The following is a 17,487-nucleotide window of genomic DNA, read 5'->3' as shown; positions in this document are numbered from 1 at the left end:
CCCAATCCCCCCCTACCCTCCCCTCCCCAATCCCCCCCTACCCTCCCCTCCCCAATCCCCCCCTACCCTCCCCTCCCCAATCCCCCCCTACCCTCCCCTCCCCAATCCTCCTACCCTCTCCTCCCCAATCCCCCCTACCCTCTCCTCCCCAATCCCCCCTACCCTCTCCTCCCCAATCCCCCCTACCCTCTCCTCCCCAATCCCCCCTACCCTCCCCTCCACAATCCCCCCTACCCTCCCCTCCACAATCCCCCCTACCCTCCCCTCCCCTCCCCTCCACAATCCCCCCTACCCTCCCCTCCACAATCCCCCCTACCCTCCCCTCCACAATCCCCCCTACCCTCCCCTCCACAATCCCCCCTACCCTCCCCTCCACAATCCCCCCTACCCTCCCCTCCACAATCCCCCTGCACCCTCCCCTCCACAATCCCCCTGCACCCTCCCCTCCACAATCCCCCTGTACCCTCCCCTCCACAATCCCCCCCGTACCCTCCCTTCCACAATCCCCCCCGTACCCTCCCTTCCACAATTCTCCCCTCCACAATACCCCCCCCCCCCGAACCCTACACATAGAATCCCTGAAGGAGGCCATTCGGCCCATCAAGCCTGCACTGACATCACTCCTACCAAATCCCCATAACCCCACGTATTTTACCCTGCTAATCCCCCTGATACTAAGGGGCAATTTAGCATGGTCAATTAACCTAACCCACACATCTTTCATTCCCCAAATCCACTCCCCACAACCCTCCCCTCCACAACATACCCCCAAACTCTCCCCTCCACACCATTCTGCCAAACTCTCCCCAACATTCCTCCAAATCAATCCACATAATTCTCTCAAAACTCTCCCCTCCACGCCATTCCCCCCAATCACACCCAAGAACTCCCTCAAATTCCACTCCTTTATATACACAAACTATAGTTATATGAAATGTATCTTAAGTTACATATTATCCATTTGAAATGATCTAACATCTGTGTCAGGACTGTGGAGAGATTATTTCTGAAGTATAATGGCAAAGAATAGAAAAGCCAGTGGATCACTGGATTGTCACTCGTTATCAACCAGTATTCCACACTGAGGAACACCTCCACGGACAAGTGGATGCACTCTCATACCTATGAGGAGTACCTATCATGACTACCGCCATACTGCCTGTCATACCTATCATGACTACCATCGACATCACAAACTGCCGGCTCCAAGTGGAAAGGATCTCCAAGAAGATCGCACATATCGACACAGACATCTGATGAAGGAGTAGCGCTCTGAAAGCTTGTGGCTTGTGCTACTAAATAAATCTGTTGGACTTTAACCTGGTGTTGTGAGACTTCTCACTGTGCTTACCCCAGTCCAACACCGGCATCTCCACATCATGAGTTTGGTTTGACCATTCGCATACAGAAGATGGATGTCCTGGACCAGAATGTTGCCATTCTGCCACCACTCGGGACTGATAAGTGTGATGCTAGAGGTTCTGATACATTTACATCTCTAGGCTTCAGCAATCTGTCAGGTGACGCTGAAAACAAGATGCGCGTTGCAAAAGTTGCAGCTGTTAGGTTCAAGTTGAGTAAGAGGCGATAGAAAAACGGCAATGTGGCAGATATAACATTAACTGTGAATCTATCATTCATCCCATTAACATGGCTGAGCCAACGCAGACTTCACTGACTAATGGTTCAGCACATTTCGGGACCTCTAAGTTGGCAACCTGGTCCTAGCAAGAGATGCGGAGGATACATCGGGAACAGCAAAAATGGAAACATTGCCTTTTCTCCTACCCAGTATATGTTGTCACAGTCTGGGAGCTCAGATCGTGAGGGGTGGGGAGATCTTCTGATGAAGGGTCATCTCGGCTCGAAACGTTGGCTCTATTCTCTCTCCACACATGCTGTCAGACCTGCTGAGATTTTCCATCATTTTCTGTTTTTCAGGATCATTGTTTAGGACACTAAACTGCGAATTTACCAAGCCTACCTCCTCAACACACTCCTCTAAAACATATATGATATGCCAGAGAAAAAGCTGAACAGTCACCATAATTATCATTGACATTACATTGATTTTTAATTCATTTTGATCAGGTGCAAAACAGACATGAGAACTCAGCTGAGAGCCCATTGTCACCCAGTCACTACATAATGTTAAGACAAGTTGGAAATGGTAATTTGAAACACGTTGTGTAATGAATTAATGGACTACATCTCCCAGTGTGCCGTGCGTCGCGCAGCCGCAGTGTGGCGCGGACCCTCCCCCACTGGCTCCACCCTTGGCGGCAGGTCGTAAACCCGCCATTTTGTGCTCCTTGCGACAAGGGAGAGGAAGTCCCGATGAATTCCGAGAATACGGCAGAGAGGCAGCCTGTGGTGGCCCCGAGCGGCGTCGGTGAGGAAGGTAACCAGATGCCCTGGCTTAGGCCCTGGCCGCAGCGCTTTCTGGGGACATCTGGGCCGGAGGCGGTCAGGCCTTAGTAAAGGCCAGGGTCAGCCAGGCAAGGCCGGAGGTTGAAGAGCGGTCTTTTCAAGCGGGACCCGCTGCATCTTGTTACCGGCTGATTCTTAACCCCGAGTCTCCATTAAGAGTCCTCGAGTCCACCTTCCACCGCTGTCCCCATACCCACTTCCTACCTACTCAACCCAATATCTACCTCCCCTTTCTGCCCCCCTGTGTCCACCTTACCACAGACTTCGCCCTCAGTGCCCACTCCTCCCTCTGCTTGTATTTCTGTCCTGTGTGACTACCTATATCTGCCCACTCCACATTCGTACATTTTGGGATTTTCACAGTTACTTCATTGTGACACTAATAAAATAAACTTAAAACATTCATTCTGTGCTCACCTCCCTCCCCCATCTGCACTCCCCAATAACATAAAGTAAGTGTGCAATTCATGTATAAAATATATGAAGTCCTGAATAGTGGATACATTGACTTGCTAACCTGTTTTAAGTTTTTTTTAGTGTCACAAGTAGGCATACATTAACACTGAAATGGAGTTACTGTGAAAATCCCCAAGTTGCTGCATTCCGTTGCCTGTTTGGGTACGCAGAGAGAACTTAGCATAGCCAATGCACCTAACCAGCATATCTTTTGGATTGTGGGAGGAAACCAGAGCACCTGGAGGAAATCCACGCAGACACTGGGAGAACATGCAGACTCCACACAGACAATTACCCAAGCCGGGAATCGAACCCGGGTCCCTGGCGCTGTGAGGTATCAGTGCTAACCATTGTGCCACCGTGCTGCTCATTGGCCAATGCATCTAACCAGAATGTTTTTCGGACTGGGAGGAAACCGGAACACCCGGAGAAAACCCACACAGACACTGGGAGAATGTGCAGACTCCACACACACACTGACCTAAGCTGGGAATCGAACCCAGATCCCTGGTGCTGCGAGGCAGCAGTACTAACCACTGAGCTACCCATGGTGAATTTCCAGGGGAATTTCATTGTAACTTCATTGCAGCATTAATGTAAGCCCTACTTGTGTCTAATAAATAAACTTACTTTCAGTTTCAATACTCCACATTTAAATCTACAGGGACATCTGAGTATTTGTACATTTCAGCACACCAGCACATCTAACGTAAAACGTGCTCCTATTTCTGCTCCCTCTCTTAGCTCCGCCTCATACCATCCACCATGTTTATTGAGTGCTTTAATACTGAACACAGGTAGAGCGGCCACAGCCAGATCATGGCATATGGTGGTCACTGGAAATGCACCTGAAGGCAGAAACCTCCCATAACTGATTTGTGCGAGCAACAGCTTGAGCAAGATCTACAAATTTGCCATTAGAACTAAAGGAGGGTGGAATAACCCAAATATATATTTAAAAAGATGTTGTATATGTCCAAAATTCCTGTCTACAAAATCTTACTTTTCATGTCGTCAACTTTTACAATAAAAATGCCAATGTGTGTATACATAATAGGGAGCATTGCACTGTCGGAGCTACCAGCTTTTGGATGGGACACTAAACTGAGACCCATCTGAATGTAAATAGAACTATTTCAGAAATGAGTTGATGGAGTTATCTGTGGTGTCCAGCCCAATATTTATCTTTCAATCAACACCACAAATATCAGATTACTGTTAGCTGGAGTTGGCTGAACGCAAATTAGCTGCTGCATTTCCTACATTACAACAATGACTGCACTTCAAAAAGTAGTTAGTTGGTTGTAAAGCACTGAGCTGTCCGGTGGTCATGAAAATGGCTATATAAATGCAAGTTTGCCTAATTGCCATTCTGTAATTGCACCCGACCTCTAATGGTGGAGAAAGAACATCTCAGTTTTGAATCTCCTTGCCACTTACACCTTTCAGATGCCCAAAGGTTTTATAATTAATTATAAACAATGTCCAATTAAACAAAAATAATTGGCCAAACTGGAGACAAAATGTACGATTTGAAAATGGGGATGGAATTGCACCTGAATGCTATGGACTAACTGTTCCAACACACTTACTCCATTTCATCTGAATACCTTGTGCCACAATTACCGACTAGTGGTGGAAAGAGATGGGTCTACAGGAATTAGAAGAATTTAATGCATACTTAGTGTTGAAAACTGCACTGAAACTTCTGATGGCCAGAGTTGCTTGGGCCTGCGTTGAAAGACTCCTTTCTGTCTCCAGCTCTGGCAGATTCAAGGATGCCATGCCCCCTTATTATTACTGCACTAGCTGCCATGTAACAGCTAAGTTTGAAGGGTGCAGTGAAATTGACAGGCTGGAGGGGAAGGTCAGTGTCTAAGGCAGGCTTGTCCAAGGATGTGGCCTGTGAGACATTTTAAGTGGCCATCATGTCCTCGTAGTGTAAGTGAAGGTTCAACTTCAAAATTTTTGGAATTAATTCCATAAATGCTCAGCGTCTACTCAGCCAATCACAGGCTGGTTTCTCCATGCTGATATGCAGCCACTGGAAACTTATTTTAAAGTAACAATTTATTAGTGTAATTTTACTCAGTTATTTCTTTCCTTAAAATCTCAACTTTTTTTTGAAATTCAGTTTATTGCTCTGTCAAACCGTACATTTTTGCTCAGTGAAAGAAATACGCAGACAGATGGGATTTGGGTGGTCGGTTGTATGGGGGGAGGGTGATTGGAGGTTGGGGGAGTGAGGGGAGGGTGGTCAGCGAAGGTGGGTTAGGAGTCAGGTGGACAAGTTGGGTTATTAAGTCACAGGGATTTGGGGACAGTAAGGGTGGTGGGGGTAGTCAGGTGTTTGGGGGGCGGGGGGGGGGGTTCAGCCTGGGTGTTTACAATAGTTACCCAACCCCCCCCACCCCAAAATCCGACGCAGGGAGTTTGGCAGTTATGGTTCCTTAGTCTTGAGTCCCTGAATGCAAAGAAAGTTGGAAAATGATTTGGAAGGTATAGATGAACTGCTCACTAATTCAAAATGTTTTATTCACACAGGAGGCAACTGATTTTTCAAATAATGTTTGTTATTAGAAAGTAAACCAAACATTTCATTATGGCATCTGACCTGTAACCTAAACCATGATTGATCCTACTAACTATTGACTTAACATTAATTCAACTTTGTGGCTTTGAGGCAGATTCACCTCATCACCATAACATTTATCTGTAAATATAATCTGGTCTGCTTGTATCACCTAACTTCGCTTGAGCAGTAAGTACAATGACTGAGGATCATGAATGTCTTTAAAATTTTGAATTGATCTTGTTTTAATCCGGGTCAAAACCTTCTTTTAAAACAAAAAGCCAGCCAGTCATTTTCTGCTGTTTTTCTGACCTTGGGGCAGAGGCAGTGGATCTTCAGAGACTGCCAGTTTATGGCAGTTAAACTATGTGGCCATAAAGGAACCGATCAAGGTATACACAGCAACGGTGTAGGTGCTGCTGGCTTAATGGCAGCATACCTTTCCCTGAATCTGAAGGTCATGGGCTTAAATCCTACTCCAGAGACTTGAGCCCATTATACAGGCTGATACTCCAGTACTTTATGGGAGGGAATGACGTACTGTCAGAGGTGCCAAATTTTGGATGAAAAGCAAATCCGAGCTCGCACCTTTGTTTTCACGCAAGTAAATGATCCCATAATTTTATCTTGAAGAAGAGAAAGGGAGTTCTTCTCAGTATTTTGGCCAACAACTACTACAAAAGAAACACGTGTGGTAATTATCACATTGTTGTTTGTGGGGCCTGGCACACAAGGTTGGCGACTGCATTTTTTTACATTGCGGTTGTGACAATATTTCAAAAGCACTTAGTGGACTGTGGAGTAGTTTGGAATTTCTAAGACTGAAAGGTGCTATAAAAATGCATGAACTTTCTTTGGTTTTGTATTCATTCTCACAGTATTTCACATTGGCAGCCTCCCCATATTCTGTTGCGACCAGCTGCTATGTGGTTCTGATCAAGAATTAGTATTCATTTATGAGCTGATCTACATTAACTCCCTGTCTGTCACACCTTCATTTTATAATTCACATCCTTGTGTTCAAATTTTTCTCATCTCATCTTTTTCTCCTCCATTTCGACAAGGTCTCTGCAATCCCCTTATTCTAGCCTGCTTGGTATTCCCCATTCCTTCACCCCACTGTTGGTGACACGGCCTTCAGTTGCCTATGCTCCAAGCTCTTGAATCCTCTCCCTAAATCTGTCTGCCTCTTTCTTCTTTAAGTTTCCCATTTAAAATCAAGCTTTTGGCAATCTTTCTTCATATCTCCTTGTGTGACTGGCTGTCAAATTTTGTTACTTTTCCCATGAAGTGCTCCACAAATGCAAGATATTGTGTTTATACGTAAACATTATAGTAACTTTTAATGTAGTAAAATGCTCTAAATTGCCTCAGAGAGGTAAAGATAACAAGAATAAAAATATAGATCGACGTGGATTGGAATTGTAACCAATTGAGTATTGTATATAGCTTTTGACAATGTTTTTAAAGCAAGTAACAAAGGTTGCAAGGCGAGAGGCTGCGAGAATGTTGTGAAAATGTCTAATTTCGTGAATCATATGTTTTCGAAATATAACTTTTATTTTGGGGGTTGGAGTTTTTAAAAATAAGATAATGAAACACCTGGTTTGGGAGGTTGGTAAACGGACTTAAAGTGACTGCAGTTCAAAGAGTGGCCTGTTTTTATTTAATAGGGGTAGGATGAAGTGAACAATGAGGGATGGGGCCCTTTGTGAGTCTTGACCGAGTCGAGATGTTTAAGTTATTCGTGTCATTTCTCAAGTCATAGATTGGAAAGCAACTGGTAGACAAGTCTTAAAGAATCCATACAATTTTCACATCAAAGGGCATACTTTGGAAGACAAAGTTACTTAGTTGAAATCTCTATTTGGGACATCTCGGGGTGCCTTGTCACCATGGGATAGGTTACAGGGATACACTCTTATGTTTTGGCTTTATCTGTGTGTTTTTATGACTGGAGTGGGAACAGCTTGTAAACGGGCAGAGAGAAAGCTGCCATCAATTGCAGTTGGATCCTAGGAGCAGCTTTCAGAAGCAGAGAAAAAAAATTGCCAGAAGCTCTAGACTCGTAGCAAGAGGGCTATCAAAAACCAAAGGTGTTTCTCATTTTGGAGTGACTGAGCAAGAAAGCAGTGAGACTGATGCTTGAATGTGGGTGTTCACAATCATAAGTTTCTTAACAAGAGTTGAAGGGTCATCTAACTGGATGCTAGTGGAAGGACCCCAAAAAATCTCATAGCTTTGCAAATAGAGGTAACATGGAAGTGAATCAAAGTGAATTCCTGAGAGCTGAAGCACACCTTGGTTTGGCCGCAGAAGTGAAGGAACCCTAAAGATTATGTGAAGTTTAAGACAGCTCTTGGATGGAAGTAACAGTAGAACAAGAAGTGTACTGTTGAGATTTTCAGACTTAAGTATATAATGTTAAGTTCGTAGTCCTGGCTTTGTTTAACTTTTGTACTGCAAAAGGTTTTGTTTAAAACATGAAGCCTTCTGGTGTAATTCTTTTGGTTCATAACTGGGAGTTCACATTTATTTTTGAGTTAATGGTCTTGCTTGAGATCATTCCAGAGTTGGGGTGCGTGTTTTAAGAAACAGGTCTAATATAGCTCTTATGTCCATCCGCCTGTTGCTCTCTCAGCAGACATAATGTTGCACTCTTCCTGTTACATCTGCTTGTCACACCCTTTTAATAGCCATCACCATTGCAATAAAGTATCCTCTCATCAGAAGCAATGCCACATGGAGATTCTGGAACATCCCAAAGTGCTTTATGACCAATGGAAGTATATTTTGAAGTGCATGTAAAAGTAGCAGTCAGTTTATTCAAAGAACAAGTCGCTGACGCAGTGAATAAATGAAAGATTACATGATTTTTGTTTTAGGTGTATCCAATTATCAAAACACTGGGGTTTCAATATGCCAGTTAAAATCTTGCCTTTTAAAACTGCATTTCCTTTACCTATCAATTCTTTGAAAATGATTGGCTTCAATACTTTACACATTGAACTACATCTGATCTACACCTACCTACATATCCTGCTATTCCATCAATGCCCTGTAGCTTTTTACAGTCTTCATAATTTGCAATACCCCCCATTTACAGGCATCAGTTCATTTCAATAATGTTTCCTCAATCCCCAAATTCAGAACATTGTGTTCTTACTCAATCTATGAAGTATCACATACAATAAAGTTCTAGTCCAGTGCTTCATTCTTCCTTTGCTCTCTGTTCTTTAACAATTTGTCTATTCAGATCCCCCATTTCCCTTAATTACTTGTGATATTACTTTTGCCATAGGTGTTTGTACATTATCTTGTACATTATGGATTTTCATACATTTTTATATTAGTTATTTCCAATGTATTTATCTTATCTGCTCTTTTGTTCTTCAAAGAATTGTTTAAAGTTGGTCAAATTTTTTGGAACACACATTGACTATCCCTGATGTAACACACAATGCAGTAATCGTTGAAGTAAGACTAACTGGTCCCTTGAGCCTGTTCTGCCTGTCTAGATAATAGGTGATCTGTCCCTCAGCTCTGGCTTTATTCTGTAACTTTTGACATCATTGTTTAACAAAAGTCTATCAGTCTCAGTCAAGTAATATTTGTTGTATTGTCTCTGGGTGGGTGATGAGGGTGATATATTTGTTGCACTAACTCTTAGAGCTTCGTTGCAGAAGAGCATGATGTTCACAAGTGTGGCCGTTGTCAGGCAGAGTTTTGCAACTTGGAGGCTTTCATTACCCACAAACTGCAGAAAGTGTGCCAGCGGATCCAGACTCTGTCCACTAGTGACTCTGACCATCTGCATGTCCACCAGGCAACTCCCAAGGTAATTGGTGCTCCCAATTGCAGCTTTATCTGCAGTCGATCTTTGTACTTTCCTCTTCTCCCTGCTTTTGTTGCTCTTGCCCATTTCTCTTTTTTAGTCTCTTCATGACTCCCTCCTCACCTCCCTGCCTGTATCTCCATCATATGTATCTTGCTATTATTATTCATGCATTACCACAGTGACTACAGTTCAAAATACTTTATTGACTGTGAAACACTTCTTTTGATGTCCTGAAGGGTGCTCTATAATCTTTTTCTCTTTTTCCCTTTCTGGCTGTTCCCTCCCTGATTCCCCCCTCCTTTCTTTTTCTTTCTCTCTTTCAACTTCTCTCAATCTCTCCTCCCTCTCCCCATCCTCTCCATACCAACTTTAGAGGTAACTGAAAAAACAAAAACATAGAATGGATGGTGATTATTTGAAGGGACCTTGGTCATGAGGTTCCCTCTTTGGGAAGGGGTTCAGCTGGTGAAGAGTGCAGATACTCGTTTTGTTTGAATAGCCTTTTTGCTGGAAGGTGAAACATTTGTGGAACTGGGGCAGGTTCTGTCAGCTTGGAGCCCTCTGTGTCTCTTAAATCTCTTTCCCCCCTCTCTGCTTCCAGGAGTCGGTGTCCTTGGACTCGGCAATTACTCTCACGCAGTTGGTCGTGGCTTCCCTATCACAGCCTGAAACAAACAATAAATCGCACTCAGGTGAGGAATTCCAGGAAAGATTTTCTTTTTTTTTTCTGTGAAATTTATCACAAGTGATGGGTTTCAGTTCTGGGAATTAGAACAATTGCCATATCAGATATCCAGTGCTGGCATCAAGCACTCCCAGGTCAGGAATGACATAGTTCAGGTGCAGCGTATAGCTCCCATTTCAGTGTATTGTTAATATTTCTCAATCCTGACATCAGACAAATGCTCTGGACTGTAGCTATCCTGTGCCTTTGTGGATGATTTAGCTAATTAAGCATAGCTTTGTAATGTGGCTAGAGATGAACTGGATTGAGGCTGCCCATGCTCATTTCATTTAGAACCAGTAGAGCGAGCCCATTAACTCTGGTGAATTCGAGCACAGATTCCAGATCAAATTCGCTGCCCATCACAGTTTCTGTTTTTCAAATTTGGGATTTTGAGGAGCTAAGGCTTGGGAAACTTGGATAATGCAGTGGCTTTAAAAGCTGCACTGTCCTAAGAGTCACTGTTGTCTGGAGGGTCAACGCTGTACTAGGGGTTCTTTTCATAGAAAGAATCCCTACAGTGCAGAAGAGGCCATTCAGCCCATTGAGTCTGCACCAACTCTCTGACAAAGTATCTTACTCAGGCCCTCTTCCCTCGCCCTATCTCCATTACCCCACACATTTACCATGGCTAATCCATCTACCTACACACCTTGGGACACTAAGGGCCAATTTAGCATGGCCAATCCACCTAACCTGCACATCTTTGGACTGTGGGAGGAAACTGGAGCACCCGAAGGAAACCCATGCAGACATGGGGAGAACATGCAAACTCCACACAGTTAGTCGCCCAAGGCCAGGATTGAACCCAGGTTCCTGGAGCTGTGAGGCAGCAGTGCTAACCACCGTGCCACTGGGCTGCACCTTTTAGGATGGGTAGCTGCACCTGTCTTGGACCAGTGCAGTGCTGAACTTCATCTCCTAATTTATAATCTTGTTTTCAGATGATGGAACCAGCAAGGCATGCCAGATCTCAGAGGAACAATTGTGTGAATACCCTCAGCTGCAGCAGAGTGAACAGCCCACCAGTGATGGAGGTGATGGCCACAGTTGTCAGAAAAGCACGGAGGAAGATAGTGGGGCTGAAAAGAAGAGAGTTGACATGATTCTAACTGATGAAGGGCGATTCGTGTGTCAGGTCTGCGAAAAGACCTTCAAAACGGTCAGTTAAATCACCTGGACCGTGGGAAGTGGGTGTAATTGCAGACTGTGTAGTTACAAAACTGCAAGCATGTGTAAATTGTGAAGAGTTAATGAAATGGAACAGTCCCTCTGCTAGTGTTCAGGTGGGGTTTTAAACCCCCCCCCCCCCAATTTGATCTCTGTTTAGGTTTAATAAACCTCTGGGACTAGTATAAGGGAGTTGTTCTGCACAGTACTTGGGCATCATTTAACTATTGGCTAAGTGACAATGGCAGATTGTGCCTTGCCTTAGCGATAGTGTACTGTGCAAGCTTGGGGAGAAATACATGGCAGCATTTTTTAAATAAACAAGCAAAATGTTGTAATTCAAAAAAATACATAACATCCTCTGTGTACAACACTTGTAAGAACTGTTGACCTTTTGTAGCCAAGGGTGTGACCCTGTTACTTATGAGCCCTGAGCAGTGTAGATGCCTTGAAAAATGGGGTATGCAAAAGTTAGAGTTGTGGAACCAAGACCCAATCCCCTTCCTCATAATAAACCACTAATCAGTAACTCATTGATGTGGTAAATGGAGTTAATTTCTACAGCATCAGAAATATCAGCTCAGAGGTTCAAGGTATCCTGGTAATTTGACATGATTTTAAGAAATATGTGTGTGTGTAAGTGTGCAAAGGAGAGTAACTTGAATCTGCCAGTCCGGAGCCTGTTTTCAGAGGGTCTCATGCTGTACTTGCAGGCTGTCATCCTAAAGGCGCACATGGTTACCCATAGTGACAAGAAGGCTTTCAAATGCAAGATTTGTGGGATGGCATTTAGAACAAAGGGATCTTTAGTTAGACACAACCGACGGCACACAGGTGAGAAAAAGCAGGCAAGGCGGCTGGGTCTGGCTGTAACACAATTTGCATTTCAGTGAGCAGTGAGTGCTTTCTTAGCCGCTGTCTTTCTTCCTCCGTACCTCATTGACCATTTTTAAAGTGTCTGGTTCACTGGATGCTGATGACACTTTTCTCTGATCTTTGTTGAGGCTGCTTGTGGGTTTGAGTGGTCCTTTAATCTCCTCATTGTGTCGCCCCCTCCCTGGGCAATGGAGGATCTGACACTTTACATCCATCACAAATTGAACAGCACCCTATATTATTAATTGGCTCCCTACTGATTTCAGTCAATCTACCTGGTTATGTGGGACTCAGTATCTCCTCGCAGACTGATTTACCCTAATTATTACATTGTGCTTCTCTTTCCCCACTTTCTGTTGCTTGTCATCTGTGTATTTTTGCATGCACACTGTTGACAAAGACCAAGTCCTCTGTGTAATTCTAATGTTCTCCATGTCTATTTTGAGGACATCTTTACTGCTTTGCGTATAATTTATTGCACAGAAACAGGCCATTTGGTCCAGTTGGTTTGTGCTGGTGTTAATGCTGCACACATATTGCATTTCTGGAATAATTTCATTCAGATTTCCAGTAAATTCAGAGCTGGTGTTCCGTTTGCAAAAGTTAATTTTATTTGATCAGTCCATGTGTTGATATGTTGTAAGTCAAAGATGTTCAATTGTTCAGCAGTCCAGTGGTATAAAATCACCGTTCTCAGGAATTCTCAGGAGGGGTTGCAAATGTCCAGCGTACTTGATCTAGACCGGAGGTTTGACATCTGTCATGGTTTCTCCCTAGATGAACGGCCTTACAAATGTCGGATGTGTGGGATGAGTTTCCGAGAATCTGGAGCCCTCACTCGTCATATGAAGGCCATCACCCCCTGTACAGAAAAAGTAAAGTTCCAGCAAATGAAACTTGTTTCAACACCCCACCAGGAGGAGCCTGAGCCAGTGAATAAACCTGAGATTCAGGAAGGTACGACACACCACATGTTCTTCAACATGTTGATCCATTAGAATCTGTTGGATTGAGGCGGTTTTAAATGTGAATTAGAGCAGATTGAGACTCAGACTAATCAGAAAGCAGGTTCATGTGAGTTCCCAATTAAAAAGGCTATTGGAGGATTTGCTGTTATCTCAAGAGAGTAGGGTATAATGGGAGGGAATTCTCTTTTTAAATGTTGTTCGGAGCTCTGATTAGACCCCAAATAGAGTATCATGCTTAGTTCTGGGCAGGGATACTTTGGAGAAGATGCAGAGTAGATTACCAGAATGTAACTGAGGCTGAACTGAAAGGGTAGAACTTATGAGGACAAATTGCATAGACTAGACTTCTATTTCCTTGAGTAGAGAAGATTAAGGGGTGAACTAAATTGAGGTATTTAAAATGACTAAAGGAAATTATAGGGTAGATAGAAACTAAGAATCTAAAACAAGGGGGCATAACCCTAAAGTTCATAGAATCCTTACAGTGCAGAAGGAGACCATTCGGCCCATTGAGCCTGCACCAACCACAATCCCACCCAGGCCCCTTAACCCCATGTATTTACCCTGCTAATCCCCCTGATACTATGGGGCAATTTACCACAGCCAATCAACCTAACCTGCACATCTTTGGACTGTGGGAGGAAACCGGAGCACCCGGTTGAAACCCACACAGACCACAGGGAGAACGTGCAGACTCCGCACAGACAGTGACCCGAGACCGGAATTGAACCCGGGTCCCTGGTGCTGTGAGGCAGCGGTGCTAACCACTGTGCCACCCTTGTTGTATCATAGTTGTATCGTAGCAACCCTACAGTGCAGGAGAAGACCCATGGAGTCTGTACCGACTCTCTGATAGAGCATCCCATCCAGGCCCTACCCATGCAACTTCACGTGTTTACCCTGCTAATCCCCATAACCTACACATCTTGGGACACTAAGAGGCAATGTAGCAGGGCCAATCCACCTAACCTGCACATCTTTGAACTGTGGGAGGAAACAGGAGCATCTGGAGGAAATCCACACAGACACAGGAGAAAGTGCAAACTCCACACAAGACTGGAATTGAACCCGGGTCCTTGGTGCTGTGAAGCAGCAGTATTAACCACTTTGCCCCCTGCTACCCACTGTTGTCGCTAGGCAATTCAGAGATTATGTCAGAATGGACTTCTTCGTACAAAGGGTAGTGGAAATCTGCGCTCTCACTCCTAAAAGATTGTGGATGTTGTTGGGTGATCTAATTGAACGGCAGAACAGACTATACACATTTAGAACTGAATAGTCTCATTAGCGATACCCAACATGGTTTTGTACGAGGGAGGTCATGCCTCACAAATTTGGTTGAGTTTTTTGAGGAGGTGACAAAAATGATTGATGAGGGAAGGGCCGTGGATGTCGTCTACATGGATTTTAGTAAAGCATTTGACAAGGTCTCTCATGGCAGGCTGGTGCAAAAGGTTAAATCTCATGGGATCAAAGGTGAACTAGCTAGATGGGTACAGAACTGGCTTGGCCATAGAAAGAAGTTTAACAACACCAGGTTAAAGTCCAACAGGTTTTTTTTGGTAGCAAAAGCCACACAAGCTTTCGGAGCTGCAAGCCCCTTCTTCAGGTGAGTGGGAATTCTGTTCACAAACAGAGCATATAAAGACACAAACTCAATTTACATGAATACCACAGTGTAAATGAAATTCATGTAAATTGAGTTTGTGTCTTTATATGCTCTGTTTGTGAACAGAATTCCCACTCGCCTGAAGAAGGGGCTTGCAGCTCCGAAAGCTTGTGTGGCTTTTGCTACCAAATAAACCTGTTGGACTTTAACCTGGTGTTGTTAAACTTCTTACTGTGTTTACCCCAGTCCAACGCCGGCATCTCCACATCTTGGCCATAGAAGACAGAGGGTAGCAGTGGAGGGTCTTTTTCTGATTGGAGGTCTGTGACTAGTGGTGTTCCGCAGGGCTCTGTATTGGGACCTCTGCTGTTTGTGATGTATATAAATGATTTGGAAGAAGATGTAGCTGGTCTGATTAGTAGGTTTGCGGATGACACAAAGATTGCTGGAGTTGCGGATAGTGATGAACATTGTCAGAGAATACAGCAGGATATAGATAGGCTGGAAAATTGGAAAATGGCAGATGGAATTTAATCCAGATAAATGTGAAGTGATGCATTTTCGTAGATCTAATGCAGGGGGGAGCTATACAATAAATGGCAGAACCATCAGGAGTATAGACACACAGAGGGATCTGGATGTGCAAGTCCACAGATCCTTAAAGGTGGCAGCACAGGTGGAAAAGGTGGTGAAGAAGGCATATGGCATGCTTGCCTTTATTGGACGGGGCATAGAGTATAAAAGTTGGCATATGATGTTGCAGTTATATAGAACATTGGTTAGGCCACATTTGTAATACTGCGTCCAGTTCTGGTCGCCACACTACCAGAAGGACGTGGAGGCTTTGGAGAGAGTGCAGAAGACGTTTATCAGGATGTTGCCTGGTAGGGAGGGTATTAGCTATGAGGTGAGATTGAGTAAACTAGGGTTGTTCTCCCTGGAAAGACGGAGGTTGAGGGGCAACCTAATAGAAGTTTATAAAATTATGAAGGGCATAGATAGGGTGAACAGTTGGAAGCTTTTTCCCAGGTCAGAAATAACAAACACAAGGGGTCACAAGTTCAAGGTAAGGGGGGCAAGGTTCAATACAGATATGTGGGGGATGTTTTTTACACAGAGGGTGGTGGGGGCCTGGAATGCACTGCCAAGCAAGGTGGTTGAGGCAGACACGCTAGGATCATTTAACACTTATCTAGATAGCCACATGAACAGACTGGGAATAGAGGGATACAGACGGCTGGTCTAGTTAGGAACACATGATCGGTGCAGGCTTGGAGGGCCGAAGGGCCTGTTCCTGTGCTGTATTGTTCTTTGACTCAAGTGGCTGAATGCCTCCTGCTGTTCCTATGTTATATATTATTCCAGTCTGAGCAATGCTGAGCAGAGGTTCAATTGTGTTCAAAAAAATGGAGCGAAAAATATGGTAGTCTATTGAGACCACCTGGTTGCACATGTTAGATAGCTACTTTCTTCAGCTGTGGTCAAGCAGTTGAAGGAAAAGTTGATTAAAAATACAAAAGTAACAGGTAAATTTACCAAGATGCCCCATTAAAAATGTTAGACAGCACATATAAGAAGTTGATTAATATTGTATTAGAAACCCACCTGTTTCCTTTTTTCTTGGGATTGCAGGAGAAAGGGGTTATTGGTGGTACCATGGTCTCTGTCACAGATGGCCAGATTTCATCACCAGCCATTAGCAGTGTTTATTTTATTGAGGAAAATGGTCTGGTGAACCTTGCATTTGTTTAAAAAGCAACTGAGAGTTCAAGTGATGTAATGCTCAGGAAGTGTTTCTTCACTTCCTGCTCCCCTGATCATTATCTTTTTAACTTGCAGTAAGCAAACAGATTGAAGAACTGGCAACACCAAATTCCCCAGAAACAACAGCTGTGATCAATGTACTGACAAATTCTGAGGGAAACATCGAGGAGGTTCAGGTACATAACCTGAGCCATGGCCTGGATCCTGAGGTTGAACAGAAACCAGGGGTAAACCTTACCAACGTACTCTGATATATTGTGTTTACAAAGTTATCCCCTTTCATGTTGAATTAAAAGGGAGCTAATATAGAAAGAAGCTTATCGTTTGTACAAGATATAATTCATCTTCATCTTATTAAGTGGAACCTGACAATTTGATGATTCAGTTCACCTACAGGCAATGGTATGAAGATGCCTGTAATTATTTTCTTGAACAGCATTGCTATTCTTTAATTGCTATAGAATTTGAACAGGATTTGCTATTCTTTAATCCTGTGGGCCAATTCTCATTTCCAGAGAATGTTAGCAAATTCTAATTAGCGCTTCTGCTCCCTGCCAAACTCTTTTAGTACTTAGGACTTCCACTGATTGACTTTTCTATTTTTGCTCAATAATTTGTGAAAACTGTATCCTTCTGGACATTTCTCCTCTTTACTATTCATCACTAGGTAGCCTGACCAGCCTCTTTTCTCTTCCTCCATTGAAAATACTTAATAAGCAGCTTCACTATTTCTTGGGTGGAACTCTCACCTCTGAGTCGGAAGGTTGTGAGTTCAAATCCAACCCTAGAACCTTGAACATAAAATTCTAACCCGACACTCAACTGTAGTATTGAAGTTCCTCTGGGGTGTGTGAGTAAATCCATTGTTATAATTCAGGTCAGAAACTTCAAAGTGTTTTATGAAGTACGCTTGGATCATAAGTTTTGCAATTTGAATTTGGCTAGGATAAACATGAGATGTTTCACTTCAGATATGATTCAAATGAGCAACCAGGGAGCTTTTATCAAGCAAAGTTTATTTCAGAATACAGTTAACATATAGCAATAGCTTTTACCAATTACAAGAAAAAAACAACCATG

General features: G+C 43.6%; 1 protein-coding gene across 4 annotated transcripts in view; it reads left to right on the top strand.

The window, feature by feature from the left end:
* The first annotated feature begins 2,284 nt into the window (after positions 1-2,284).
* The window catches only part of e4f1 (E4F transcription factor 1), a 43,587-nt gene continuing 28,384 nt past the window's right edge, over positions 2,285-17,487 (top strand). The window contains exons 1-7 of one of the 4 annotated variants that reach the window (XM_078206807.1): positions 2,285-2,401; positions 9,142-9,296; positions 9,898-9,988; positions 10,965-11,182; positions 11,904-12,024; positions 12,844-13,023; positions 16,483-16,634. In XM_078206807.1, coding sequence (XP_078062933.1) covers positions 2,338-2,401; positions 9,142-9,296; positions 9,898-9,988; positions 10,965-11,182; positions 11,904-12,024; positions 12,844-13,023; positions 16,483-16,634 — 981 coding nt within the window. In that variant the 5' untranslated portion in view covers positions 2,285-2,337. The remainder of the gene's footprint in view (positions 2,402-9,141; positions 9,297-9,897; positions 9,989-10,964; positions 11,183-11,903; positions 12,025-12,843; positions 13,024-16,482; positions 16,635-17,487) is intronic. The other 3 variants (XR_013496640.1, XM_078206808.1, XM_078206809.1) reach the window with 3 other exon arrangements.

The sequence above is a fragment of the Mustelus asterias genome, unplaced genomic scaffold (genome assembly GCF_964213995.1).
Source record: "Mustelus asterias unplaced genomic scaffold, sMusAst1.hap1.1 HAP1_SCAFFOLD_1801, whole genome shotgun sequence".
Lineage (NCBI taxonomy): Eukaryota > Metazoa > Chordata > Chondrichthyes > Carcharhiniformes > Triakidae > Mustelus > Mustelus asterias.
This window is presented reverse-complemented; position numbering and strand designations above follow the sequence as displayed.